The following is a 27,960-nucleotide window of genomic DNA, read 5'->3' on the forward strand; positions in this document are numbered from 1 at the left end:
TTTAAATTAGAATTCAGACCTGATAACCAACATTCTCTTGAGTCCTTGGAGTTCTTTCTCTTGGCTTATTATGTATGATTTTTTAATTTTAGCAATCTAAGCTTTTTTTGTGCTCGACCATCATTTGTCCTAACTAAAACAATCCATCTTTCACCTCACCTGCTCTCCCACCATGCCCAAGACATTTTTCTTTCCTTTGTTGTTGTTGTTGTTGTTGATGTTGTTGTTGCTTTGTTTTGCTTTTTTTTTTTTAATGGAGGATGCTTACTTTCTCATTTGATCTTAACACTTTGCAATTACTCTGGAAACTGTGCGGCATGAATTTCTTCTACTTCTTACCCTTTCTCTTGCAAATTTATTAGCATCTGAACTCATGTCCTCCCCTTGTCCTAGGAAGAGATGTTAACTACTTCTGATTCTGTTGTCTGAGTATCAGTCTTTCCCAGTGCCTCATTTCTGTATCTTGAGCCTCTCTTTCTTTAATTGCTTCTTCCTTTCAGCCTGGAAATACTTTTAGATCTTTCTCAACCTCTCCTGCTATCCTTAAAGCAAAAATCTCATTATCCTTAATATTTACCACATCCATTTAATCACAAAATCTTGTTGAGTCTTCCTAAATACTTTGGCCTTTTCAATTGCTAAATACTTATGACTCAGTTTGGACTCATCTCATCTCTCTCCAGCTATCTTGTTCTTCTCTCATTTAATCATGGTCCCAGTCTTCTAGTCTAACTCATAGTATTAAAATTATATACTGTATTTATGCAAAGTATGTAATATGTATCACATATTTCATTGATTTCCATTGTGCCCTCTGCAGTATACAGTAGAAGTGTATTATATGTGCATTTTAACTTACTTACTTGAATTCATCTAACAGGCTGGACAATTAATAGAAGGCATGAAATAAATAGGTGATTTTTTACTGCTAATTGATCCAGTGAGTTTCACCCTTAGGCAGTGGATGGTAAAGAGCCAATACATATTGGGGAATCAGTGATCCAGAATATTAATAGTTTCTCAACTTTGAAAAGGAAATGAAACAGTTTATATTGCTAGTTAGACAGTTAGTGGGGGTATGGTCTTACCCTCAAAGAAGAAACTGAGGATTCAGTTAATTGAGGGGCATAGAGAAACTGTGTTCAACAAAGAGAAGAATTGATTGTCAGTGATACACTGGTTATAGTGGGCCATTTGAAGAATATTCAAAGGTAATTTTGATGAAAATGCTATCTTTTACCGTATTGCTGACCTGTGATCTTAACAAATGAACCCACGCCTCCAGCCTAATGTTTGATCCTCATTTGACATATGAACAAAGTTAAATATTAAGAGTTGTGGCTTGCTTGTATGTGTAGTAATTCATTGATAGAAGTCTGAATAGGCCTCTAAGAAATCTAAAAGAGTTCATTTTTGAGCTGGTGAACACTTTATTACTTGCTCATTATGAATGACAACTTTGAATTCTTTGATTAGTTTCCACTTACAGTTGGGCTTTTTTCCCCCAAGATTTGTTTAATACGGCTTTCTAAATGGAATGGTCATCTTCAAGCTTTTTGCTCACTTCCCCTCATCACTATGAAAACTTAGATAACCTTTCACCCATTTTCAGATTCTAAATTTCTTCATCATAATATAAATAATTGCAAATAATTTGTTTTGTGTATATTAAATTGACATTTTAAAAGTTAAAACGCTTTTTGTACCGGTGGAATCTTGATGCCATCATCCATTTAAAAAATAACAGACTCTTTATATTAGAAATTTTATGTTATTCCTCTTTCCCCTCTTTCTCTTTAAACTCATATCCACCACCCTATTAATGCTTATGTAGATATTCTAAAGTTTTTCAATTTTCTCTTACATTATAAAGCTCTGTGTTTAAAAATTTATTTTATAATGTTTTAATAATAAACAATAAAAAATAACCATTACAAAATTTTATAAATAATTATTAAATAAAAAGGAAAAAATTTTACAAGTGCATCTTAATGAGATGAACAAGACTTTTCCGCCTAATTCTCTGGGAAGTATTACTCTAGTGTGTCTTTGTATGAATATTTTTTATTGCTAGAATAAAATTGGGTTCATCATCAATTTTGTCTGTTATCTCTTATAGATTAAATTGGGAGTCTAGTTGATACCGATAAGTAGATGAGGATAGAACTTATAATTCTTTGAACATTTTCAGAATTATCTAAAAATTAATAAAATTATACTTAATGATCTGACAATTTGAGTTTTCCTTTGATTTGGTTAAAGTCAAAGAATTTACAGTACTTGACTTGAGAATTATTTGTTGCCCAGTCTTTAGAGATACTTATGTTTAAGTTTATTGAAAATATATCAAGATATTAAAATGATATAGATGTACCTTGTTTAACCTAATATATTCAGAAGATGTTAGCACGTGGTTCTCAAACTTTAGGGTACATCAGAGTCCTCCACTAGTCTTAAATGCTGATTCTGGACTTTATACTCTGAGTTTCTGATTCAGGTAGACTGGAGAATTTTCATTTTTAACAAGTTCCCATGAGATGCTGATGCTGCAGACACTTTATACTTGGAGGACCATTGGGTTAGGAAAATTTGAATGATGTTAATTTCAAGACCACAGTGTTTTTGATAAAGTGCTTTTTATCATGTGCATGAATACATTTTTGTCAAAACCTTGGCACTGCAGATTTATCTCATTCAAATATGGAAAATGTCTGCCATATAACCTACCTGATAAAGTTAGATTTTATTATCAAAAGTATGTTGCTTCATTTTCTGTTATTTAGAGAAAGCCCAACTTTTTCAATATAAGAAAATAATGTTAATCTGTGTTCCATGACACCTTCCTTATTTCTTAATTCTAAGATGTTTAAACTTGCCCCCTGAGTTTGTCATGTGAATGAAATAAAGTGCTACAACCTTCACTATTTATTTTGTTTTGTTCTGTTTTGTTGGCTGTGCCCACGGTATGTGGAAGTTCCTGGACCAGGGATTGAACCTGTGCCACAGCAGCAACTTGGGTCACTGCAGTGACAACACTGAATCCTTAAACTGTTGTGCCACAGGGAAGCTCCCACTATTTCTTTAAAATATCTTCTGTGCTTTACTTAGACAAGAGTGTGCCTCAAAAGTAATGTACTCTTTGAGAGTAGTTAAGGGATAGAGGAGGGAAGGACATTATGCAAAAAATGTTATTACTTCATAATATATCTGAATTCAGAACACATCAAAGGGCCAGAATGCCCCATTTCTAATGCCCAGCATTGCCCTTAACTATAATATATATAAAATGCTGGGATAAATGGGAAGCCCTACCCTAATACCTCAGTTCAAAGAGGTTTTGTGTATACTAATGTTTATACTTCTCCCTTTGGTGTTCCAGAGGTTTTTATGCCATCATCTTCAGCAGCACAGCTAACATGTATATAGTGCTTACTATGTGCAGCATTGTTTCAGGTGACTTATGTATAAATTCCTCTAACCCTCAAAACAGTGTATGAGTTCAGTCTACTTTTTCCCATTTTATAGTCATAGAGGTTAAGTAACTTGCCCATGGTTACACAGCTAGTGAGTGATATAACTCTAGAGCCAGCTGCTGGTTCCAGAGTCATGCATTTAACCATATCTTATAATGCTTTAAAGGGTGGATGAGAGTTAAGACTTTCTATTCCAAAAAGGGAGAAGAGCAGCCATCAAAAAGGAGGTCATGTTTCAGACAAAGCAATTTTAGGAGGGAATGTATACAGACTTGATTCCTTTTAAAGTATAAGTGCCTTTGTATCCTTTGGAATGTCTTCAGGCTTAATGTAATTGTGTTTGTATCATTCTTTAGGTGTTGTTTTTAAAGTTTCTCATAATTTCTACATAGTTTCCAATATTTCATGCAATTGGTTATTAATTGATTCAGATTTCAGTTTGAGTAGGATATGCTCTCACAGTATAGTTGATGAAGAAAAGGTGAGTTTTCTACATAGACCCCAGAAAACTATTTTATATAACAGTGTCATCAAGTTAGAAGGAAAAAAAAGATAGGCTGCAGTTGCACAAGGAAAATAATTTTGGTTCTAATTATTATGTTCTGTTAAGAAGCAGGGTGTCACAATATGGCTCTGAAATGTGACAGACCTGGATTCAAATTTAGTACTTCTAAAAGAAGGCTTTCCAGCCACACCCAGCTCTCCTCTCTCCATTATGTCCTTTGTGAACTTAATCTCTGAGCTTTAATTTTTTCATTTGAAAAAAGGGAATAATTAATTTTAGGACTGTACAGGAAACTAAAACCAATCATGTAAATCTAAATGGCTTAATAAAGACTCAGTATTTACCAAATGCTTGGCTTCTATTTGCTGTATCTCGTGGAAGCCTGGGGGCCTCATTAAACAAAGGGCAAGATTGTTTCAGGTCTTTCACAGATTGGGCTGTGCTGGGGGTCTCCTCTAGTTCCAATAATTTAGAAATGCCTTCATTTTGTTTGAGGATTCTGAGAAACTTTGCTAAAATGTCACCTGAAAAAAAGTAGGTATATTTGCAGGTTTAAAAACTATACATTAATAATGCTGATTCAGTGGTGAAACAGTATGATTTGTAATTTTATCTAATAAATAAATATGATTTATATTTTATTATAAACATCATAATGTGACTAAGTTTATATTATCTCATATTTTTCTTGTTTTCACTAGTTCCAACATGGAAATTATTTATTTGTTCATCATATCCAGGGATTTTTATATATGCCACTTATAGAAATAATATTCTTTTTTGTTTTGTTTTGTTTTTTGTTTTGTTTTGTTTTTGTCTTTTTGCCTTTTCTTGGGCCGCTCCCGTGGCATATGGAGGTTCCCAGGCGAGGGGTATTTAATTGGAGCTGTAGCTGCCTGCCTACACCACAGCCACAGCAACGCGGGATCCGAGCCCCGCCGTGACCTACAACCACAGCTCACGGCAATGCTGGATCCTTAACCCACTGAGCAAGGCCAGGGATTGAACCCGCAACCCCATTGTTCCTAGTCGGATTCATTTCCACTGTGCCACCATGGGAACTCTAATATTCATGTTTTAAGTTCAAAAGTGAAGTTATTTCTGATACAATCTACTTCTGTGACTAAACTAAAAGATAACTTATTTATTGATGTGTTGTGCTGTGTGACCTTGGGCTAGTTATTTTAATCCCCTTGAATCCCAGTTTCTTTATCTATGTCTGCCTCATCGAAGAATCAAGAAAGTTGATATATATATTATAAAGTATTTAACTCAGTGTCTGACAATGGGAAAAACAGTTTATACTAGTGAAATAATCCATATTATTGTTATTATTTGAATGATTGTAAGGTTAAAAATTAGATCATATGAAACATGTAAGACAGTGCCTGGTATAATATGTACTCCACAAATTTCTCAAATTTGTATATTTTTGTTACATTTATACACCTTTTTAAAAGGTATTCATTGTGACTATTAATTGGTTCAGTATCCATGAACTAAATATGACATATAGTGACTAAGTTTTTAAAAATGATGTAGCTAATGTATTTTTTTCTTTAGCTTCCAGAGCAGTTGTAGCACAGCATGTTGCTCCACCTCCAGGAATAGTGGAAATAGATAGTGAGAAGTTTGCTTGTCAGTGGTAAGTGGCTTATTTCTATTAAGGCTTTATCCTTGGGAAGAATAAAGCAAAAGAGAAAAGGAAATGTATTTCAGCAGTCATCCAGAATGTTTTATTCTCTATTTTTCTTTAGTTAGAATAGGACATCATATATACAAAGAAAGGACAATGTAAAATCACTTCACCTATTTTGAAATAAAGCATGAAAAAAATTTTCATCAGAATCTTCAGAATTAAAATAATCTTTGATAGAATTTCATTAAGTTACACTTCAAGTAACATTTGTGTTAAAAAGTTCTCTTGGACTTTGTTGAAAATAAGGTTGGTCAGATTATAGAATTTGTTTTTCTTAAATTAATGCTTTATTAAAACTGAATTGGACTGACTTCAAGGAAGGAGAACCAGATTTTGCTATTAGATCTGCTAAAATAGTCTCTTCTTTTTGATCAAAAGCAAAACTTCTTGTTCATTGCTGATTTTTCCTTTTTGTGAGAAGTAAGGGGAAACTAATCAAATGATAGAATAGCTAAAATGTCTACACTGAAATAATCAACTTGAAAATAATATTTTCTTAAGAAGACTTAATAGCCACATCTCAGCCACTTTCTGAAAAAAAATACAGACTTGGCTAGATTTCATTTTGCAATGGTTAGTTGCCGCTACATTGTTTATGAATTTCAACTTAAATTCTTTAGAAAATTAATACACTGAAATATAAGATCACCTTTCAATGATGTATTACTTTAAAAATGTTCTTTCCTTGATCCCTTTCCCCCAATTCTCTAACATTATTTTTCTTCCATTTCATGCTCCTTTCACACTGTGGTCCATATTTTTGGTGCTTTCATATCTGTGTTCCCATAGCAGTTTTTCTCTACTTTTTCACTTTGCACTCAATCAGGTTTATGGTAATATCTCTAATTATTTGCTTTTCTTCATGTTCTATGTTTTTATACCTTGACCCTTTGTACTTAATGAATCTCTTCCAATAGCATTTGGAAATATTCATCTTCTACATTGAAACCAAAACAAGTTTTTTGTATCTGGGCTTTTGAAAGCTTAGTACTCAAAGAGAGAATTGGAAAAATATGTACCATCCACTGTAAAATGCGTGTGTGTTAGGTGTAGGCTTGTTCTTAGAATTCCTAGTTGCACACTTCTGCTATTTCTAGAGGGAGGAGGAGAAGCATTTTATAATTATTTTGTCATAATTATCACTTGATTCAGTTAATAAGATACAGCTATAATTTGGCCTGTATGTCGTGAGTCCTGGAAAGAGTCCTCTAATGATAACTAGGCCTCCAATCTAATTTATAGTGGAAGTTACTTTATGACAAAGACAAACTGAAGTTTGAATTACTTTGTAATGGACTGGAAGTCTCTGAGGTGGGGAAAGGGAGTTTGCAGCCTGGGAAGTGTCATTGTTTTGGGGAGTAGTTAATAGCTTTGGGAGAGTTTTTTCCTGAAGAAGTTTGTTCCAAGAGCCAACAGAAGCTTAACTTTAGTTCAGGTTTTCCTCCTTTTTTTACATCACCAGTAACACATACTTGGGGAACATCTTATTATATTTTGATTATTATCAGACAAGAACCTGAATATTCACTGAATAAAATTAGTTTGTTGTAGAATATTTGTTGCCAGCAGACCAATGTTGCTGATGTAGTCACATCCCAGTCTTTATATTTGTTGATAATGATTTTTATACTAAAATAAATATTATCAAGTGATCTGTTTCTATTAGATTTAGTGTGTCTAAAATCTAGCATGTACTTGTGCTAATAACATACAAAATAGTGAAATGTGATTAATAGACATAATTAGATTATAACACATTACCTTCAAATGGTTTTGTATATTTCAATATAGACTCTCCTATAGTGTATTGTATAATGCCATTTATTTTTTTCCTCTTTTAGGCTAAATGCTCATTTTGAAGTAAATCCAGATTGTTCTGTCTCTCGAGCAGAAATGTATTCTGAATACCTATCAACTTGCAGTAAATTGGCTCGTGGTGGAATCCTAACATCAACTGGATTTTATAAATGTCTCAGGTAGGCTTTATAGTTCTTAACTTTAAAGTTAATTTGTATCACAGCACCTCTTGTCCTTTAGAAAACATACCAACTATCCATCTAATTTTAAATATCTCCACTTTTGTTTCCAGGTTCATAATTTATTACATAAATTGAGTATCACATGATGAGTTGACTTTGAAAGTTTGTATGGTTAGATTGTAGTATGGTGGACATTTACATACAAGGAAATTTTGGAAATTACATCTGGTGTTTGTATTTGAACATTATGAGGTTTATCCAAGAAAGAAAAGGAAAAAATTGTTTACTTTCTTCCTACCTACTTTTCTTTGTTAAGGACATGGCTTTTGCACTTTTCAATCTTGGGTCTAGTCTATAACTAATCTCTGTCTTCATGTATCAAGGTGTTTTGATATTTTCCAAGTTCATAAAACAGGCATTGCCTAGATGCAGATTTTTTGTTAAATACATATACAGTAGAATTGTTTTTAAACCCAATGTTAATAAATAATGATTTTTAAAAATTGGAGAATTGACCTTCTGTATTTAATTCCTTGCTTCCCACCCTTGCAGAGTATATTAGTCATACTGGTTCATACATAAGTAGCAGTGCGTATACTGCTGCTGCTCATGAAAACATTGTCAAAAGTTAGTGTTTTTTGTTAGTGTGCTAGTTATCAAAATTGAGTGTGTATGTACTTTACAGAACGGTCTTTCCAAATCACACAGTGAAGAGAGTGGAGGATTCCAGTAACAATGGGCAAGCGCATATTCATGTAGTAGGAGTAAAACGGAGGGCTATCCCACTTCCCATTCAGATGTATTATCAGCAACAGTCTGTTTCTACTCCCGTTGTTCGCGTTGATTCTGTTCCTGATGTATCTCCAAGTCCTTCACCCGCAGGTATTAGTTTTTATTGTCTTTTAAATATTACCAATTTAATAAGACTAAATGAAAATGTATATTGTATCCATTTAAGATGTATAACTTTTCCTTGTTTTTGCAGTAACATTTTCTTGCTTGTTCTGTTATTTTCCCATATGCAAATGATGCAGAGTTGTTAATTTCTTAAAACTATTTTTGCTTGAATTAAATAAAATAATTCCTACATGCCGCTTTTCAATCATTTCATTATGAATTTTGACTTTCCCCCATATTTTCAGGAATCCCTCATGGACCACAAACTGTAGGAAACCATTTTCAGAGGACTCCTGTTACCAACCAATCTTCAAGTTTGACTGCAACGCAAATGTCCTTTCCAGTACAAAGTGTTCATACTGTGGCGCAGACTGTTTCAAGAATTCCACCAAATCCTTCAGTTCATACCCACCAGCAGCAAAATGCTCCGGTGACTGTCATTCAGAATAAAGCTCCAATTCCTTGTGAGGTCGTTAAGGCCACAGTAATACAGAATTCTCTACCCCAGACAGCAGTTCCTGTTAGTATTGCTGTGGGAGGAGGAGCTGCACAGAGTTCTGTGGTTCAGAATCATAGTACAGGGTCACAACCTGTTACAGTTGTAAATTCCCAGGCATTGCTTCACCATCCATCTGTAATTCCACAACAGTCTCCATTACACACAGTGGTACCGGGACAGATACCTTCTGGCACTCCTGTTACAGTAATCCAACAAGCTGTCCCACAGAGTCATATATTTGGCAGAGTACAGAACATACCAGCATGTACTTCCACAGTTTCACAGGGTCAACAGTTAATCACCACGTCACCCCAACCTGTGCAAACTTCATCTCAGCAGACATCAGCTGGTAGTCAGACACAAGACACTGTTATCATAGCACCCCCACAATATGTAACGACTTCTGCATCCAATATTGTCTCAGCAACTTCAGTACAGAACTTTCAGGTAGCTACAGGACAAATGGTTACCATTGCTGGTGTCCCAAGTCCACAACCCTCAAGAGTTGGGTTTCAGAACATTGCACCAAAACCGCTCCCTTCTCAGCAAGTTTCATCAACAGTGGTACAACAGCCTATTCAACAACCACAGCAGCCAACCCAGCAAAGTGTTGTGATTGTAAGCCAGCCAGCTCAACAAGGTCAAACTTATGCACCAGCCATTCACCAAATTGTTCTTGCTAATCCAGCAGCTCTTCCAGCTGGTCAAGCAGTGCAGCTAACTGGACAAGCAAACATAACTCCATCTTCCTCACCATCACCTGTCCCAGCTACTAATAACCAAGTTCCTACTGCCATGTCATCTTCTTCCACCCCTCAGTCACAGGGACCACCTCCTACTGTCAGTCAAATGCTGTCTGTGAAAAGGCAGCAACAGCAGCAGCATTCACCAGCACCCCCACCACAACAGGTGCAAGTACAAGTCCAGCAGCCACAGCAAGTACAAATGCAAGTTCAGCCACAGCAAACGAATGCAGGAGTTGGTCAGCCTACTTCTGGTGAGTCAAGTCTGATAAAACAGTTGCTGCTTCCAAAGCGTGGTCCCTCAACTCCAGGTGGTAAGCTTATTCTCCCAGCTCCACAGATTCCTCCCCCTAATAATGCAAGAGCCCCTAGCCCTCAGGTGGTATACCAGGTGGCCAATAATCAAGCAGCAGGTTTTGGAGTGCAGGGGCAAACTCCAGCTCAGCAGCTCTTGGTTGGGCAGCAAAACGTTCAGCTGGTCCAAAGTGCAATGCCACCCACAGGGGGAGTGCAAACTGTGCCCATCTCGAACTTACAAATATTGCCAGGCCCACTGATCTCAAATAGCCCAGCAACCATTTTCCAAGGGACTTCTGGCAACCAGGTAACCATAACAGTTGTGCCAAATACAAGTTTTGCAACTGCAACTGTGAGTCAGGGAAACGCAACTCAGCTCATTGCTCCAGCAGGAATTACCATGAGCGGGACCCAGGCAGGAGTTGGACTTCAGGTACAAACGCTTCCAGCCACTCAAGCATCTCCAGCTGGACAATCATCTTGTACTACTGCTACTCCCCCATTCAAAGGTGATAAAATAATTTGCCAAAAGGAGGAGGAAGCAAAAGAAGCAACAGGTTTACATGTTCATGAACGTAAAATTGAAGTCATGGAGAACCCGTCCTGTAGACGGAACACAAACACCAGCAATGGGGATGCAAAGGAAAATGAAATGCAGGTGGGAAGTCTTTTAAATGGGAGAAAGTACAGTGACTCAAGTCTACCTCCTTCAAACTCAGGGAAAATTCAAAGTGAGGCTAATCAGTGCTCATTAATCAGTAATGGGCCATCATTAGAATTAGGTGAGAATGGAGCATCGGGAAAACAGAACTCAGAACAAATGGACATGCAGGATATTAAAAGTGATTTGAAAAAACCTCTAGTTAATGGAATCTGTGATTTTGATAAAGGAGATGGTTCTCATTTAAGCAGAAACATTCCAAATCATAAAACTTCCAATCATGTAGGAAATGGTGAGATATCTCCAATGGAACCACAAGGGACTTCAGATGCCACTCAGCAAGATACTGCCAAAGGTGATCAACTGGAAAGAATTTCTAATGGACCTATATTAACTTTGGGTGGTTCACCATCTGTGAGCAGTATACAGGAGGCTTCAAATGTAACACAGCAATTTAGTGGTACTGATTTGCCTAATGGACCTCTAGCTTCAAGTTTGAATTCAGATGTGCCTCAGCAACGCCCAAGTGTAGTTGTCTCACCACATTCTACAACCTCTGTTATACAGGGGCATCAAATCATAGCCGTTCCCCACTCAGGATCAAGAGTGTCCCATTCTCCTGTCCTGTCATCTGATGTTCGGTCTACAAATGGCACAGCAGAATGCAAAACTGTAAAGAGGCCAGCAGAGGATAATGATAGGGAAACAGTCACAGGAATTCCAAATAAAGTAGGAGTTAGAATTGTTACAATCAGTGACCCCAACAATGCTGGCTGCAGTGCAACAATGGTTGCCGTGCCAGCAGGAGCAGATCCAAGCACTGTAGCTAAAGTAGCAATAGAAAGTGCTGTTCAGCAAAAGCAGCAGCATCCACCAACATACGTACAGAATGTGGTCCCACAGGTAAGTCATTATCCTGTCACATTTCTCTTACAAAAATACCAATGCGTAAAAATGATTTGGGGAGGAAATGTACTGTTTTTCCTTGTCTCACCTTGAAAAGTAAATTGTGTCAGTTCATCAGTGTACTCAAGCACTTGTGGTCTTTAATTTTTCTGTTTTTTTTTTAATATTACAGTTTTTAGCACCCAGTTTAAAGAATATTTCAATTTTGTTATAGACCCAAATTAGCAAATTTGTAGAGCCAAGATAGAGAAGCACTTGTAATCTAACATCTTTTGGAGAATTTAAAAAATGTAATTTAGTTTTGGAGTGGAGGATCAGGGAGGAAGTTTGCTAAGAGTATTCCAAAAGGGAATTTTCTGTATTTGATTTCAATAAGTGTGTTTTTGTGGCTCTTTTTACAGTACTTCAGTGAAAAAGGTATATTCCATAAGAATTTTATCAAGTATGTTCCTGTTATGTTGCCTTTATTCTCTCTTATTTTTTTTTGTCTTTTTGCCATTTCTTGGGCAGCTCCCGCGGCATATGGAGGTTCCCAGGTTAGGGGTCGAATCGGAGCTATAGCTGCCAGCCTACACCAGAGCCACAGCAACGCAGGATCCGAGCCACGTCTGCGACCTACACCATAGCTCACGGTAACACCGGATCCTTAACCCACTGAGCAAGGGCAGGGATCCAACCCACAACCTCATGGTTCCTAGTCGGATTCATTAACCACTGTGCCACAACAGGAATTCCCGCCTTTATTCTTTAAAAAGGTTTATTTCTTATTTCACTTTGTTTCAGCTATTCCAGTTTTTAAAATTTTGTGTTTCTTACTCCTTTACTGTCATGTTTCTGCTATTCCCTTTTTAATATCTGCCTATCCCATCTCTCCATGCCTTAGTAAATAAAAGTGTTTTCTAGGATTAGTGCTGCAGAATCGAGGGTGCAGTCAGCCTGTAAAGTGTCAAGGACCATCTTTTTTTTTTTTTTTTTTTTGTCTTTTTGCCATTTTTGGGCCGCTCCCGAGGCATATATGGAGGTTTCCAGGCTAGGGGTTGAATCGGAGCTGTAGCCACTGGCCTACACCAGAGCCACAGCAACGCGGGATCCAAGCTGCATCTTCGACCTACACCACAGCTCACGGCAACGCCAGATCCTTAACCCGCTGAGCAAGGCGGGTATTGAACCTGCAACCTTATGGTCCCTAGTAGGATTTGTTAACCACTGAGCCACGACAGGAACTCCTTTCTTTCTTTCATTCTCTCTTTATTTTTTTTGAAGGACAATCTTTTATGCTACTTCCTGATTTATTACCTCTGCATTCTCTCTTTCCTAAATACTACAAGGCCAGACTCTTCTGTGACTGTTGCCAACTCTACTAGCACTCTTCTTACTTGGGTTTCTTCTGTGTGCTTATAATGATGACAGCAGATCAATGGTCAATGTTGGCATTGGTACCACATCTAGATAGCAGGTTGGGGTCAGGGGTGGAGAACAAAATGGAAGATGAAAAAATAAAGAATTCCTTGCTTCAGAACATTTCATCGACTAATATGCATCCTTCTTCATGTGAATATATGATAAAGCAGGACAGTGCTCTTCTGGGACATAATGAGGTTTTTAATTCTTATGTTAGTATTTCTTAGATTTATTTCAAGGTACTAAATAGGTTGAGTATTCTTTGGTGGATGTTATATGTAGGGCAACAATCAATATGAAGTTTTGGTGAAAAATACTAAGTCAGTTTTACTGAAACGTCTACAAATTTTTTTTTTAATTATTAAGCACACTGGAAAAATGTTAACATATTGTAAGCCTCCAACATACTGGATTTTATATTTTTTCTTATATTTAATACTTTCCTAATTCATCTTGATTATGTGCTTGACTTTTTTTTTTTCTCTCTGATTCCTTTATAATCTTAAAGAGTTGTAATAGACCAAACTAAATTAGAGAAAAATTCCGTTACTGTAGAATTGTTTCATCAACCTTTATTCTCTGTGTTCTTAATCTTTCCAATTGGGTTGTTTTCAGTAATAATACCTAAATAACAAAAAAATGAACAATTATAGTAGCTAAGATTAGGACCTGAGTTAGGAACTTCAAAGCATTTTCTCATTTGACCCTCAAATAAACCCTATTAGGTAAAAAATTGTAATTACTGTTTTAGAGATGAGATCCTATGAGTCTAACAACTTACTCAAGGTTACCAACTAATATGAGGTGGCGCAGGGACTGAAACCTGGGTGTGTGTCTGAAATGAAAACTCATGCTCTTAACCTTTTTCTTCACTCTTAAGAAAGATTTCTTTGTAAAGTTCTAGATATTCCTTTTATATCTAATTTGTTTTCTAGGTTATAAGGTGTACCACTGAATGACAATTTTAGGATATTAGTGCTAGAACTTAACACATTGGTGATATATGTATATAAGTATATATAATATATATATAATTCAACCCATAAAATTAATACATTGTATTCCTAATCTGAAAAATGTGTACAAATTTTTATGCATTCTCCCAAGAATATAGTTTATTTAAAGTAGCTTCATTCTTTATTTCAAAAATTGGTATTTGGTTGGCATGTAGAAATTTAAAATTTTGCAAGGAAAAGGAGGTGTAGCATGCATGCTGTCTGTGAGAATGAAAAACAGAAAAACAGCATTTCTATGTATAGCCCTTAGCACAGTGGCTACTACTCATTCGGGCACTCAGTAATGTTGCATGTGTATTTTAATTTTCATGTGTAGAATAAAGTACTTATAAAGGCTAAAAAATTATCAGCTGTTTAAGATGACATCTTAAGGTGTTTTGGAAGGATAGGGCCTTCTTAAGAGCCTGCTAATAAAAAATCAGGTCCATTGTTGACCAGATTCTTTTAAACTCTTTCTTTACCTTCAAAATTGCATTTTATTTATTTGTTTGTTTTTGCTTTTTAGGGCTGCACCCACAGCATATGGAAGTTCCCAGGCCATGGGTCAAATTGGAGCTGCAGCTCCCGGCCTGTGTCACAGCCACAGCAATACAAGATTTGAGCTGTGCCTGTGACCACACCACAGCTCACGGCAACACCGGATCCTCAACCCACTCAACAAGGCCAGGGATCAAACCCACATCCTCATGGATACTGGTTGGGTTTGCCACCGCTGAGCCATGATGGGAACTCCCTCAAAGTTGCATTTTAGACCTTGGTTTAACACCATTTTATTCACTATTTGAGTTGGTACCTTAAAGGTATAGAGGAATTTAAATGTGATTTTTGGGAGTTCCTATTGTGGCTCAGTGTGTTAAGAATCCAACTAGTATCCATGAAAATGCAGGTTCAGTCCCTGACTTTTTGCTCAGTGGGTTAAGGATCCGGCATTGCTGCAAGCTGCGCAGCAGACGTGTCTTGGATCAGGAGTTGCTGTGGCTGTGGCATAGGCTGGCAGCTGCAGTTCCGATTTGACCTCTAGCTTGGGAGCTACCATGTGCCAGGGTGGGGCCCTAAAAAAAAAAAAAATGTGATTGCTATTTCCACCATTTTAAGGGGTCTGGGGATATTAACGAGGCACCATTACCTCAGGAAGGAATTTCCAGACTTGTAGAGTGCTCAGGGTTGGAGGGATTGCAGGGAAGTGTCCCTGCTGAGAATGGCGAAGAGGTAATCCTTCCTAATACCATTCTTACTTAATTTTTCTTTCATCAGTTTCCTTCCTTCACATTCCCATTAATCAGCTGTATTAATTTCATTGCAGAAAGACTACTAGCATCAAATAAAGGAGAAAGATATATGAAAGTAAATGATATAACCATAGATTTTATATTTAAGTAGTATTTAGCTGAGTAGTTTATTTAAATGCAAAGTAAATTATACTTACTTCAAGGAAAATTCCTTTACTTGTAGCTCATTATTTTCAGTCTGTTATATTTGCAGTTAAAATGCAACAATATGGGAGTTCCTGTCATGGCTCAGTGGAAACAAATCTGACTAGCATCCATGAGGTTAAATCCCTGGCCTAGTTCTGTGGGTTAACAATCTGGTATTGCTATGAGCTGTGGTTGTAGGTTGTAAACGTGGCTTGGATCTGGTGTTGCTGTGCTGTGGTATAGGCCCTTGGCTACAGCTCTGATTCAGCCCCTAGTTTGGGAACCTCCATATGCTGAGGGTGGGTCCTAAAAAGACAACAAAAAAACGCCCAGAAAACCAAAATGCAACAATATGGATACCATTTCTAAAAGCCCTATTCTGAGTTCTGCTGTGGTGGTTGTGATCAGGCTGGTCTCTGTAGCATTGCCAGTTGGAACCCTGGCCCAGCGCAGTGGGTTAAAGGATCTGTTGCTGCTGCAGTGGCTTATGTTCAATCCCTGGTCTGGGAATGTCCATGTGCTTCGAGTGTGGCCATAAATTAATTAATTAAAGCCCTACTCTCTACCTACTGTTTATGAATTTGTATCTGCTGAAGACGTAAAACTAGATTGGCATGTAAAAGAATTAAAAATGAGGAGTTCCTGTTGTGGCTGCTACTTGGATCTGGTGTTGCTGTGGCTGTGGTATAGGCCAGCGGCTATGGCTCTGATTTGACCTCTAGCCTGGGAACCTCTGTAAGCACCCAGTGCAGCCCTGGAGGAAAAAAAAAAAAAAAAAGATAAAAAAATAAATAAAAATGAATTTAAAAAATGGAAGAAAATTTTGTTGTAAATACTTGCCAAAAGACTTCTTTTTCAGGAGCATATAAAACACATGTTGAATATACTGTATTTGTTAATCCCATGATCTGAAGCTGTGCTGAATTCTTATAAATAAAAGTAGTTTATTTATGGCATTTTATAGATGTTGCTCCTTAGTTCCCTGTCCTTCACATAAGTCATTTATGATGTGGTACTGTCTAACACTAATTTTTTTTTTCTTTGATAAAGAGCTAGAAAAGTTAACCCAGTTTGAAATGATATATTCAGAAAGTGTATTTGTGGCCTCTAGAGGGAGGCATTTAGTCATAGCCATAGAAAATAATTTTCTCAAGTCACAGGAATGCCATTTTAATGTTTTTTTAAAGAGTATTTTTGCTCAGATTTGTAGACCAGTCGTAGCACATTGTAATAATTAAGAAAGTCATTACCACTAAACGTGTTTTTTTTTAACCTTTCAATGTGTTCTTACAAGACTGGTATGTATTGATTATCTAGATTTATACTTAAAGAAGAAACGACTCGATAGTTTAAGAAAATGAGGGAATATTACAGCCAGAAGAGCCTTAGATATTATCTTGTCCAAAACACCCATTTTTAGGAGTTGAAGTAACTTTTTCTATATTCAAAAAGATCCTCGCTTTGACATTGATTTCTATTATTGTCTTAATTCTGTTCGCTAAAAATATGTACTATATTTAGACTAAGTGTATCTCTTTTACATCACATATAGAGTAAATCTAATTGTTCCTTATAAGTGTTGCAAAATGTCTCTGCTTACTTCTTCTTTAGAGTATATTTTCCTTTTTCTTTTAATTAGACCTTAAATGTCATAGTGTCTGGTTTCTTCATCATCCTATTTAGCCCCACCAGTACCATTTTCTAAGTGGCTTTCAAAATGAGTAGCTGAATTGAACACAGTATTTCATTACTACTTAGTAAATAATTGATTTTGAGAAGAATAAATTATGACTACAAAAACTAATAGTTTAAATGTTTAAATTTTAGTCTTATCCTAAGGTTTTTAAAGCTTAATATTAAAAATAAAGTAAGCATTTAAGAACTTCAAATCCCGGAGTTCCCGTCATGGCACAGTGGAAATGAATCCGACTAGGAACCATGAGGTTGCAGGTTCGATCCTTGGCCTTGCTCAGTGGGTTAACGATCCGGTGTTGCTGTGAGCTGTGGTGTAGGTCGCAGACGCAGCTCGGATCCCGAGTTGCTGTGGCCCTGTGTAGGCCAGTGGCTACAGCTCTGATTAGACCCCTAGCCTGGGAACCTCCATACGCCGCCGTGGCAAGTGGCCCTAGAAAAGGCAAAAAAAAAAAAAAAGAACTTCAAATCCCCAGCCTTATGTCAGAAAATATTTTCAATATAATCTAGAATTTTCAGCCATAATTCACTCCTGAAAAAGGAAGGCAAAGTTATAATTTCTTACTTTAACAAAAAGAATTAGTTTTGCCAAAAATAAATATTTTTAGATAATTTTACATCATAAAAGAAATCACAGAATTATTTCATAATCTTTGTGCAATTTTGCTTTTCTGGTCACACTCTACTGGAGATGTACTGGAATATTAAAAATTAGTTCTTCCTCAGTAGAATAGAACAGGGGTAAAGAATATTCTTCAACAAGAGTGATCATTCCAAAAAACAAGATTTTCGAAGCCTACTTTTACATTTACATTTGAATTAGAGTTACAGCTAATGATTGGGCAATTCACAGTACACAATAATGTTAAGAGAAAGTAAGCCTTTACATCCTAAAATAGATTTTGCATCTCATGTAAAAACATCTAGTTTTTGTTTTATTTTGTTTTTTTGCCACCCGAGGATATGGAAGTTCCCTGGCCAGGGATCAAATCCAAGCTGCTACTGCAGCAACACCAAATCCTTAAAACCCTCTGCGCCAGGCTAGGGATTGAAGGTGTGCCTTAGCAGCAACCTGAGCTGCCACAGAGACAATGCCAGATCCTTAACCCGCTGTACCACAGCGAGAACTCCAAGACCCAGTTCTTGAAACATTTAAGTAGGACTTAGAAAAGCATGCAGTACAATACTACCTATTTAAAAATTAGTTTTATTGAAATAAATGTGTGGTTTTGTAATATATGAGAAAACCTAAAAATATTAACTCCGATAGTCAAAATATGAGCCTTGGAATTTTACATTTGGTAACTTCTATAAGTACTTTAATTCTTTTTGTTTCAAATAATTGGCAGTTGATTTTTTTCTTGTGAAGAATATATGGAAGTAAATAAAATATATGTAAGAAAATCAAATATATGTAAGTATTTGTAACATATTTATTTCTCATTTTAATCTATAGTTGTGTTTCTACCCAATTTTTTTAATAAAAAATACCTTAACTTGAAATAATATGTGTTCTGTGACAATAACAACGTGATCTTGCCTCTGTGGTTCATATAAAATGAATTTGACTTCCCAAATATATTAATAAAATTAGTTATATTTTTTAAGAATTTCTCAAAGATAATCATTAAAACCATAAATGTAAATTGTTTTGTGTTGGAAGTGTATAAACTATTAATGTAATCAAATTTAGAAGCCTATACTATAAGATATGAAAGTTTTTCAGTGTCATTTCACAAATTCTGTGGTTGTGCTTTTTTGTAGAACACTCCTATGACACCTTCACCAGCTGTCCAAGCGCAGAGCCAGCCTAGCAGTTCTCAGTCTTCTCCATTCAGTGCATCTAGTCAACATGGAGATCCAGTGAGAAAACCTGGACACAATTTCATGTGTCTGTGGCAGTCTTGTAAAAAGTAAATGGCAGTTTTATTTAACATACATAAATGCTCTTTATTCTGGAATGCTTTTATATTTAAATTTGCCATCTATAGTTGCATGAAATTTTTCTTTTGAAACTTTTATGATATAAACGTTGTATTTCAGTGTAAACTTCATATACAGATTTGTTCTAGGATTGTGGCTATCAGTGTAGCCTATCAGTGTATATTATTAATGGTATGCAGAATTTACTTGGGCGGTGTTATCAAACTTATAAATCTCAACCCTATACTGGGGTTGTGAAATCATTTTGGCAGGTATATTCAGGAGGGTTTTGCTTGTTTTTCTTTTCAATGAAAAAGTAAAGAAAATACATCAGATGCCATTATATTGGTAAGGGTAAGTATTGTTTCCAGTTATATGTGTGTGTAGTATATGTATATTATCTAGATCATAGTGTAAAATCTGTCAAAAAGGTTGTTTAAAAAATAGTGCTTTAGGTTGGCTCTGATTCCTTCATTTATTTAGTTCAACTGTTTTTTTTAAAAGGGTATCTTGCAAGTTAATTTGAAACTTTTTTCACTGATACCAAATTCTGTTCTTTTGTGTATGTGTGATTGTTTTTGTTTTTCCACGGCAAATACCAGCAGGTGGAGTAGGTAGTCACTTAACACTGTTGACTAAGACATTTGAGAATAGCTGCTGTTAGATGAAGTGTTTGGAGTATTTTTTTTCTTTTTTTTTTTTCTTTTTTCTTTTTATGGCCACACCTGCAGCATATGGAAGTTCTTGGGCCAGGGGTAGAATCTGAGCCTACACCAGAGCCACAGCAACATAGGATCCGAGCCATGTCTGTGACCTACACCACAGTGTGTGGAAACACTGTATCCATAACCCACTAAGTGAGGCCAGGGATCCCACATCCTCATGGACACTGTGCTGGGGGTTCTTAACCCACTGAGACAGGGAACCCCTGATTAGAGTATTTCAAGAAAAAAATTTTGTCAGAAGAGTTAATGAACCTAATTCTTCAGCAGTTTCCTATCTTGCTAGTAAGATTAGGAGTATAGAGATTTTTTTTTTTTAAGTTTTATTGAAGTACGGTTGATTTACAATGTTGTGAATATTTCTCCTGTACAACACAGTAATTCATTTATACATATACACCTATCCATTCTTTTTTGGATTCTTTTCCATATGGATTATCACATAATATTGAGTAGAGTTCCTGGTGCTATACAGCAGGTCGCCCTTGACCATCCATTCCATATACAGTAGTGTACATATGTCAGTCCCAAACCCCTAATCCAACCTTCCTCCATACCTGTCCCCTTTGGTCACCATAAGTTTGTTTTCAAAATCTGTGAGTCTGTTTCTGTTTTGTAAATAAGGTCATTTGTATCATTTTTTTAATTCCACATATAAATGATATCACATGAAGTTTCTCTTTGTCTGACTTACTTCACATAGTATGATAATCTCACGATCTATGTGGCTGCTAATGGCACTATTTCATTCTTTTTTATGGCTGAGTAATATTCTGTGGTAGAAATGTAACACAGCTTTATTCCACTGTTGATGGACTTTCTGCCCATTTTCCATGTCTTGGCTGTTGTAAGTAGTGTTGCAGTGAACATTGGATGCATGTTTCTCTTCAAATTATGGCTTTCTCCAGGCAGATGCCCAAAAGTGGGATTACAGGATCATTTGGTAGCTTTATTTTTAGTTTTTTAGGAAACCTCCATATTCTCCTCCATAGTAGTTGTACCAATTTACATTCCCACCAACAAAGTAGGAGGGTTCACTTTCCCCACACTCTCTTTAGCATTAATTGTTTGTAGACTTCTTAATGATGCCCATTCTTTTTTTGCTTCTCTAATAATGAGCAATGCTGAGCATCTTTTCATGTGCTTTTTGGCCATCTGTATGTTGTCTTTGGAAAAATGCCTATTTAGATCTTCTGCCCATTTTTCTGATTTGAGTTTTTTGATGTTGAGCTGCGTGAGTTGTTTGTGTATTTTGGAAATTAATCTCTCGTTGGTCGCTTCACTTGCAAAGATTTTCTCCCATTATGTGGATTTTCTTTTTGTTTTGTCTGTTTTCTTTTGCTGTGCCAAAACTTTTAAGTTTAACTCGGTGCCATTTGTTTAGCCTTGTTTTTATTTTCATTATTTTAGGAGGTGGATCCAAAAAGATACTGCTGTGATTTATGTCAAAGAGTGTTCTGCCTATGTTTTCCTCTAAGAGTTTTATAGTATTTGGCCGTAGATTTAGGTCTTTAATTCATTCTGAGTTTATTTTTGTGTTTGGTGTTAGAGAGTGTTCTAATTTCATTTTTTGACATCTAGCTGTCCAGTCTTCTCAGCACCACTTACAGAAGAGACTGTCCTTTCTCCATTGTGTATTGTTGCCTTCTTTGTCATAGATTAGTTGACAATAGGTGTGTGGGTTTATTCCTGGGCATCTGTACTGTTCCATTGATCTCTATTTCTGCATTTTGTGCCAGTGCCATCCTATTTTAATGACTGTAGCTTTGTAGTATAGTCTGAAGTCAGGGAGCCTGATTCCTCCAGCTCCATTTTTCTTTCTCAGGATTGCTTTGTCTATTAAGGGTCTTTTGTGTTTCCATACAAATTTTTTAAGTTTTTGTTCTAGTTCTGTGAAAAATGCCATTGGTAATTTGACAAGGATTGCTTTGCACCTGTAGATTGTCTTGGGTAGTAGAGTCATTCTGACAATATTGATCTTCAATCCAAGAACATGGTATATCTTTCCATCTGTTTGTGTCATCTTCAATTGCTTTCAACAGCATCTTATGGTTTTCAGAATACAGGTCTTTTGCTTCCTTAGGTAGCTTTATTCCTAGGTATTTTTTGATGTGTGGGATTGTTTCCTTTATTTCTCTTTCTGATCTTTCATTGTTAGTATAGAGAAATGCAAGAGATTTCTATGTGCTAAATTTGTATCCTGCACTTTTACTGAATTCATTGATGAGCTCTAGTAGTTTTCTGATAGCATCTTTAGGATTTTCTGAGTATAGTATCATGTCATCTGCAAACAACAAAAGTAAATTTCAGCACCCATTTATGACAAAAAACCCTCCAGAAAGTGATCATAGAGGGAACCTACCACAACATAATAAAGGGTGTAAATGTCAAACCCATGGCTAATATCATACTTATTGGTGGAAAGCTGAAAGAATTTCTTCTAAGGTCAGGAACATGAAAAGGATGTGCACTCTCACCACTTTTATTCAGCATAGTTTTGGAAATCCTAGCCAGTGCAGTTAGAGAAGACAAAGAAATAGAAAGAATCCAAATAGAAAGGTATATAGCTCTTTTTATAATTGATTTGATTTGCTAGTGTTCTTCGTGATGATTTTTACATTTATGTTCATGAGAGATATTACTCTTTAGATTTTCTGTCTTCGTGTGGTTTCAGTACTGAGGTAATCCAGCCTCATGGAATGTATTAGGAAGTACTTAATCTGCTTCCATTTTCTTGTAGGGCTTATACAAGACTGATACTATTTTTACCTTAAATGTTTGGTAGAATTCACCAGTGAAACCGTCTTGGCCTAGTGCTCCACCCACACACATGCTGAATGATTATTGATTCATTCAATTTCTGTAATAATTACAGACATACTTAGATTATCTATTAATCCTTGTGTGAGTTTTTGCACATTGTGTTGTAGAGAACTGGTCTACTTCATCTAAGTTACCAAATTTGTGGTGTAGAATATCTGTGAGCTCAGTAACAGTAACCCCTTTTTCATTTCTGATATTAGTAATTTGTGTTTTCTCTCATTTTTTTCCTTTGTTAAGCTGGCTAGAGGTTTATTTCTTTCATTGATCTTTTCAAGGAATCATCTGTTGGTTTTATTGATTTTTTCTTTCTGTTGATTTCAGCCCTAACTTTTATTCCTTCTTTTCTTTTACATTATATTGCTCTTCTTTCTCTAGTTTCCTAAGGTGGAAGCTTAGATTATTCATTTTATTTTATTTTTTAATCTTATTTTTTTGGTCTTTTTTCCTTTTAAGGCCACACCCGTGGCATATGGAGGTTCCCAGGCTAGGGGTCTAATTGGAGCTACAGCCGCTGGCCTACACCACAGCCATAGCAGCTTGGAATCCAAGCCGTGTCTGCAACCCACACCACAGCTCATGGCAACGCCGGATCCTTAACTCACTGAGGCCAGGGATCGAACCCACAACCCCATGGTTCCCAGTCAGTTTCATTTCCACTGCACCACGATGGGAACTCCTTAGATTATTAATTTTAGAGCTTCTTTTCTAATACATACATTTAATGCTATAACTTTCTTTCTGTATACTGCATTAGCTATATTCCACAAAATATTGATAAGGTGCATTTTCATTTAATTAGAAGTGTGTGGTTTGATCTCCAAATATTTTGGGATATTTCAGCTATCTATTTTTTGTTAGTGATTTCTAATTCAGTTCCATTGTGATCTAAAAGCATACTTTATATGATTTCTATTCACTTAAATTTGTTAAAGTGGGCTTTTGTCCTAGAATGTGGTCTATCTTGGTGAATACTCATTTGAGCATGAGAAAGATGTATTTTCTGCTATTGTTGTATGAAACATTATATAAATATCAGTTAGATACAATCGATTGATGGTGCTGTTGGTTCAACTACATACTGATTTTCTGCCTGCTGGATCTGTCAGGTAATAATAGTAGGCTGACATCTCCGAGTTTAATGGTGGATTTCTCTATTTTTCGTGGCAGTTCTATCAGATTTTCCCTTGTGTTTTGATGCCTTGTGTTAAAATCATATACCTTAAGAATTGCATTTCACTGTGAAGAATTTACCTCATCATTATGTCTTGCTCTTAAGTCTGTGTTTTCTGAAGTAAATATAACCAACTTTGTTTTATTTGTGTGTTATGTCTTTCTCCTTCTCCTTGCTTTTAATCTGTGTCTTTACATTTAACCACACATTACTATTTATTTACTCTGCCTGTATCTTTGTCATGTTTTTTGTTTGTTTGTTTTTAAATTTTATGGTTGTACCTGTGGCATTTGGAATTTCCCAGGCCAGGGATTGAATCCTAGCTGCAGCTACAACAATGTTGGATCCCTTACCCTACCATGCCAGGCTAGAGATCAAACCCACACCTCCATAGTGACCCGAGCTTGCTGCAGTCAGATTCTTAAACCACTGTGTCACTGTGGGAACTTAAGTCTCTTTGTCTTTTGTGTGTTTAGATGATTCACATTTAAAGTAATTATTGATACAGTTGCATTAATATCTATCACAGTGATAAATTTTTTATATTTGTTTCACTGGTTTTTGTTTCTTCCTCTTTTCATGTTATCCTGCTATTTTTGGTTTTAACAGAGTACTTAATATGGTTCCATTTTCTCCTCTCTCAGCATATCAACTCTACTTTTTTGAAAATTTTTTGTTCTCATTTTTGAAATATGTATTCACAGGTACTCTAAGTCCACTTTCAAATACCAGTATACACTTAATGGATATTTTAGGTACTTTGTAATGGATATTCTTTCCTAGCGTCCCTATGCCATTACTGTCATTCAGTTTCAATTATTCAAATGCTATAATCACCAAGTACATTGTTGCTATTATTTTGAACAAACATTCATCTATTAGATCAGCTAAGAGTAAGAATAATATTTTACCCCCATTTATTCCTTCTCTAACACCCTTTCTTTATATGGATGTGAGTTTATGACTTCCGTAGGGAACTTTCTCCTTACGGAACTTCTTATAACAATTCTTTTAGGCAGGTCTCTTGTGCAAATATACTGAGTTTTTGTTTGTTTGAGAAAGTCTTTATTTCTCCCTCACTTTTGAAACATGATTTTGTGGACATAAGATTCTAGGCTGGTGAATGTTTTTCTTTCAACACTAAATATTTCATTCTAGGAGCTCCCGTCGTGGCGCAGTGGTTAATGAATCCGACTAGGAACCATGAGGTTGCGGGTTCAGTCCCTGGCCTCACTCAGTGGGTTAAGGATCCGGCGTTGCCATGAGCTGTGGTATAGGTCGCAGATGCGGCTCGGATCCCGCGTTGCTGTGGCTCTGGTGTAGGCCAGTGGCTACAGCTCCGATTGGACCCCTAGCCTGGGAAGCTCCATATGCCTCGGGAGTGGCCCAAGAAATGGCAAAAAGACAAAAAAAAAATTTCATTCTAGCCTTTTTGCTTGCAAGGTTTCTCAAGAGACAACCAGTTTAATCTTATCCTTGTTATACTGTCAGTAAGGTATTTCTTTCAAGATTTTTTATCCTGGGTTTTTAGCATTTTTGTATATGATATTCCTAAGTGTAGAGTTGTGGGGTTTTTTTTGTTTGTTTGTTTTTATGTTTCCTGTACTTGGTGAGTTTCCTAGACCTGTGGTTTAGTGTGTCATTAATCTGGGGAAATTCTCAGCTGTTCTTCAAATATGTTTTTTGTTTTTGTTTTTTCTCTCTCTTTACTTTCTTTCTGTTATTCCCAGTACACATATGTTGCAACCTTTAGTAATTGCCTCACAGTTCTTGGATATTCTGTTTCTTCTTTTTCATTCTTTTTTCTCTTTATGCTTCAGTTGGGAAGTTGCTTCTGACATATCTTCAAGCTCACCACTTCTTTGTTTTGCCATGTTCAGTCTACTGATGACTTCATCAAAGGCATTCTTCATTTATGTTATCATTTTTTTTATTTCTAGCATTTCATTTTGATTCTTAGCATCTCCATTTCTCTGCTTTCATTATTCATCTCTTCTGGCAGCTTCCACCTTTTTTTAGCACCTTATTAATAATAATTATTTTAAATTTCCAGGATGATAATTCCAAAATCTCTGCCATGTCTGAGTCTGGTTCTGATACTTGCATTGTGTCTTCAGTCCTTGGTTTTTTATTTTGTTTTGTTTTAACATTTAACATGCCTTGTAAATTTTTGTTGAAATCTGACATGGTTGAATCAGTTAATAGGAGCTAGGGTAAGTAGACCTTTAGTGTGAGGTATATGTTTATTAGGAAGGGGTTGTGCTGTGTTTAATGTTTACTGCTGTATTTGGGTTTCCTTTCTCCTTTTAAAATAGAATGTGTATTTACAGCTCTCTCAGTTGTAATCCAGAATTATTGTACTGGAGCACTGTTGATAGGCTGATAAGGTATTGGGGAGGGGGAAGCATTCTATAATCTCATGCTTAAATCTCATTTTTTTTTTTTTAAATTGATTTCGGTCAAGGGTCTGCGACTTTGAGAATTTTCTTAGTCTTTATTTTTCTCCCATTATGTGAGACAGGAGTCTGGACAGGCTCAAGTTAATCTAAGTCAGATAAGGCTCTGGTAAAGTAATTTTTCTGGAGGGCAGATCTTTATTAAGGAGAAAAGAACATTGTGGGCATGTTTTTAAATGGTTGCTTTCTTCCTCTCCCTGCTAGAAACGCTAGACCGCCTTTCTCCAGTCTTTATAGTGAGAACCTGGTAGCGTTCCTGGAAGTAAAACTCACAATAGTGTGGGCTTTACCCAGAGACTGACCTTTCAGGAATTTTTAGTTGGCAACCTAATCCATACTGGACCTCCATCAATTCATCAGTTACTGCTTCAGTATTCCTACCAGTATTCAACTGTCTATCTGGTTTTCAAGAAGGCAGTTTGCCTGTGACCTCAGTTCCCTGATGATTTTAAGAAGAGTTAGTTTTCATTTTGTTCAGCTTTCTTCTTGTTCTGAGAATGGGAGTGACAACTTCCAAGCTCTTTAAACTGGAAGATCTTTATTCTTAATTCTTATTTATGTATTGTCAGCATGATGTTAACTGTTAGTTTATAAGTGGATTTCCTAGAGTGAGAATCTAGCCTGTAGTTTATTAATAAACTTTAATCTTTGAAACTGTACAAAATAAGAATTATGTACCAATGTTAATCTCAAACCTAGAATGCATTCAGAATTTGCCAGCATTTTAAAAAAGGCGAAAATTATAGCATCATAGATCTTATTTATAAAAGTATATGCCTCAGTTTTTACCTAGTAATAAATTTATACATATTATCCAAGTAAACAGTTGTGTAGTATAGTAGGGAAAAAGTCAGGTCTTTATTGGTTAGACATATCTGGTTTCAAATCCCAGCTCTTGCCACATAGTTCTATGGCTATAGAAAACTATAGGAAGCTTGAAAGCTTGTTTCCTCAGCAGTTAAATAGGGGTAGTTTGGCATTCTTCAGAGAGCTGTCATAGAAATGCAATCAAATTATGTTTGTGAATATGCCAGATACATATTCAAGTATCCAAAATCTCCAAGGAATTGAAGTGAAAATCCACAGTCTTAAATTCATTTGTTTATTCTATCTTAGTTCATTAAAAACACATGAATACCCACTTCACTGCTCTTTTTTATCTTCAAATTTATGTTTAGTTTAATTATAATATTTTGTAATGACTCAATTGTACAGATCTACTTCCATACTACTTTTTTAATGTATTGTTTTAGCCTGTATTCAGATTTTAGTGGCAGGTTCATATTCTTAAAGTATTTTAAAGAAGATACCTGAGAATATGTTTTCTGTTTTGGTATGTAAAATATGTGACTGCATCATAGAACAGTAGGTTAGTAAGAGTTGGTGTTGGAGGATCAAAGAGCAAATACGGAAATCCTTTCTTCTATTAGTTATCAGTAATATTAATACTTTATTATAGTATTATTGATATTATTAGAGGAAAGGAGGCAGAACCAAAGACAGTTGGTTTTGGCTGTCGTGCATCAGAACCGCCTTTCTCTGTTTGAGATAATGTCCTGTAATTTGAGTGTTATTGGGAACAGAACATCTCTCTGTCTCCAAAACACAAAAAAAGAAGGCCAAGCACTTTCTTCTTTCTTCATTGCCTTTGGCAGCTAAGCCAGCCAGTCATTCGTTCCTGT

General features: G+C 36.0%; 1 protein-coding gene across 1 annotated transcript in view; it reads left to right on the forward strand.

Moving 5' to 3' along the window:
- ARID2 (AT-rich interaction domain 2) overlaps window positions 1-27,960 on the forward strand; it is a 155,046-nt gene that overhangs the window by 109,272 nt on the left and 17,814 nt on the right. Inside the window, exons 12-16 of the mRNA XM_047788027.1 lie at window positions 5,542-5,623; window positions 7,519-7,653; window positions 8,342-8,538; window positions 8,799-11,656; window positions 18,948-19,096. Coding sequence (XP_047643983.1) covers window positions 5,542-5,623; window positions 7,519-7,653; window positions 8,342-8,538; window positions 8,799-11,656; window positions 18,948-19,096 — 3,421 coding nt within the window. The remainder of the gene's footprint in view (window positions 1-5,541; window positions 5,624-7,518; window positions 7,654-8,341; window positions 8,539-8,798; window positions 11,657-18,947; window positions 19,097-27,960) is intronic.

This window comes from Phacochoerus africanus, chromosome 7 (assembly GCF_016906955.1).
Source record: "Phacochoerus africanus isolate WHEZ1 chromosome 7, ROS_Pafr_v1, whole genome shotgun sequence".
Lineage (NCBI taxonomy): Eukaryota > Metazoa > Chordata > Mammalia > Artiodactyla > Suidae > Phacochoerus > Phacochoerus africanus.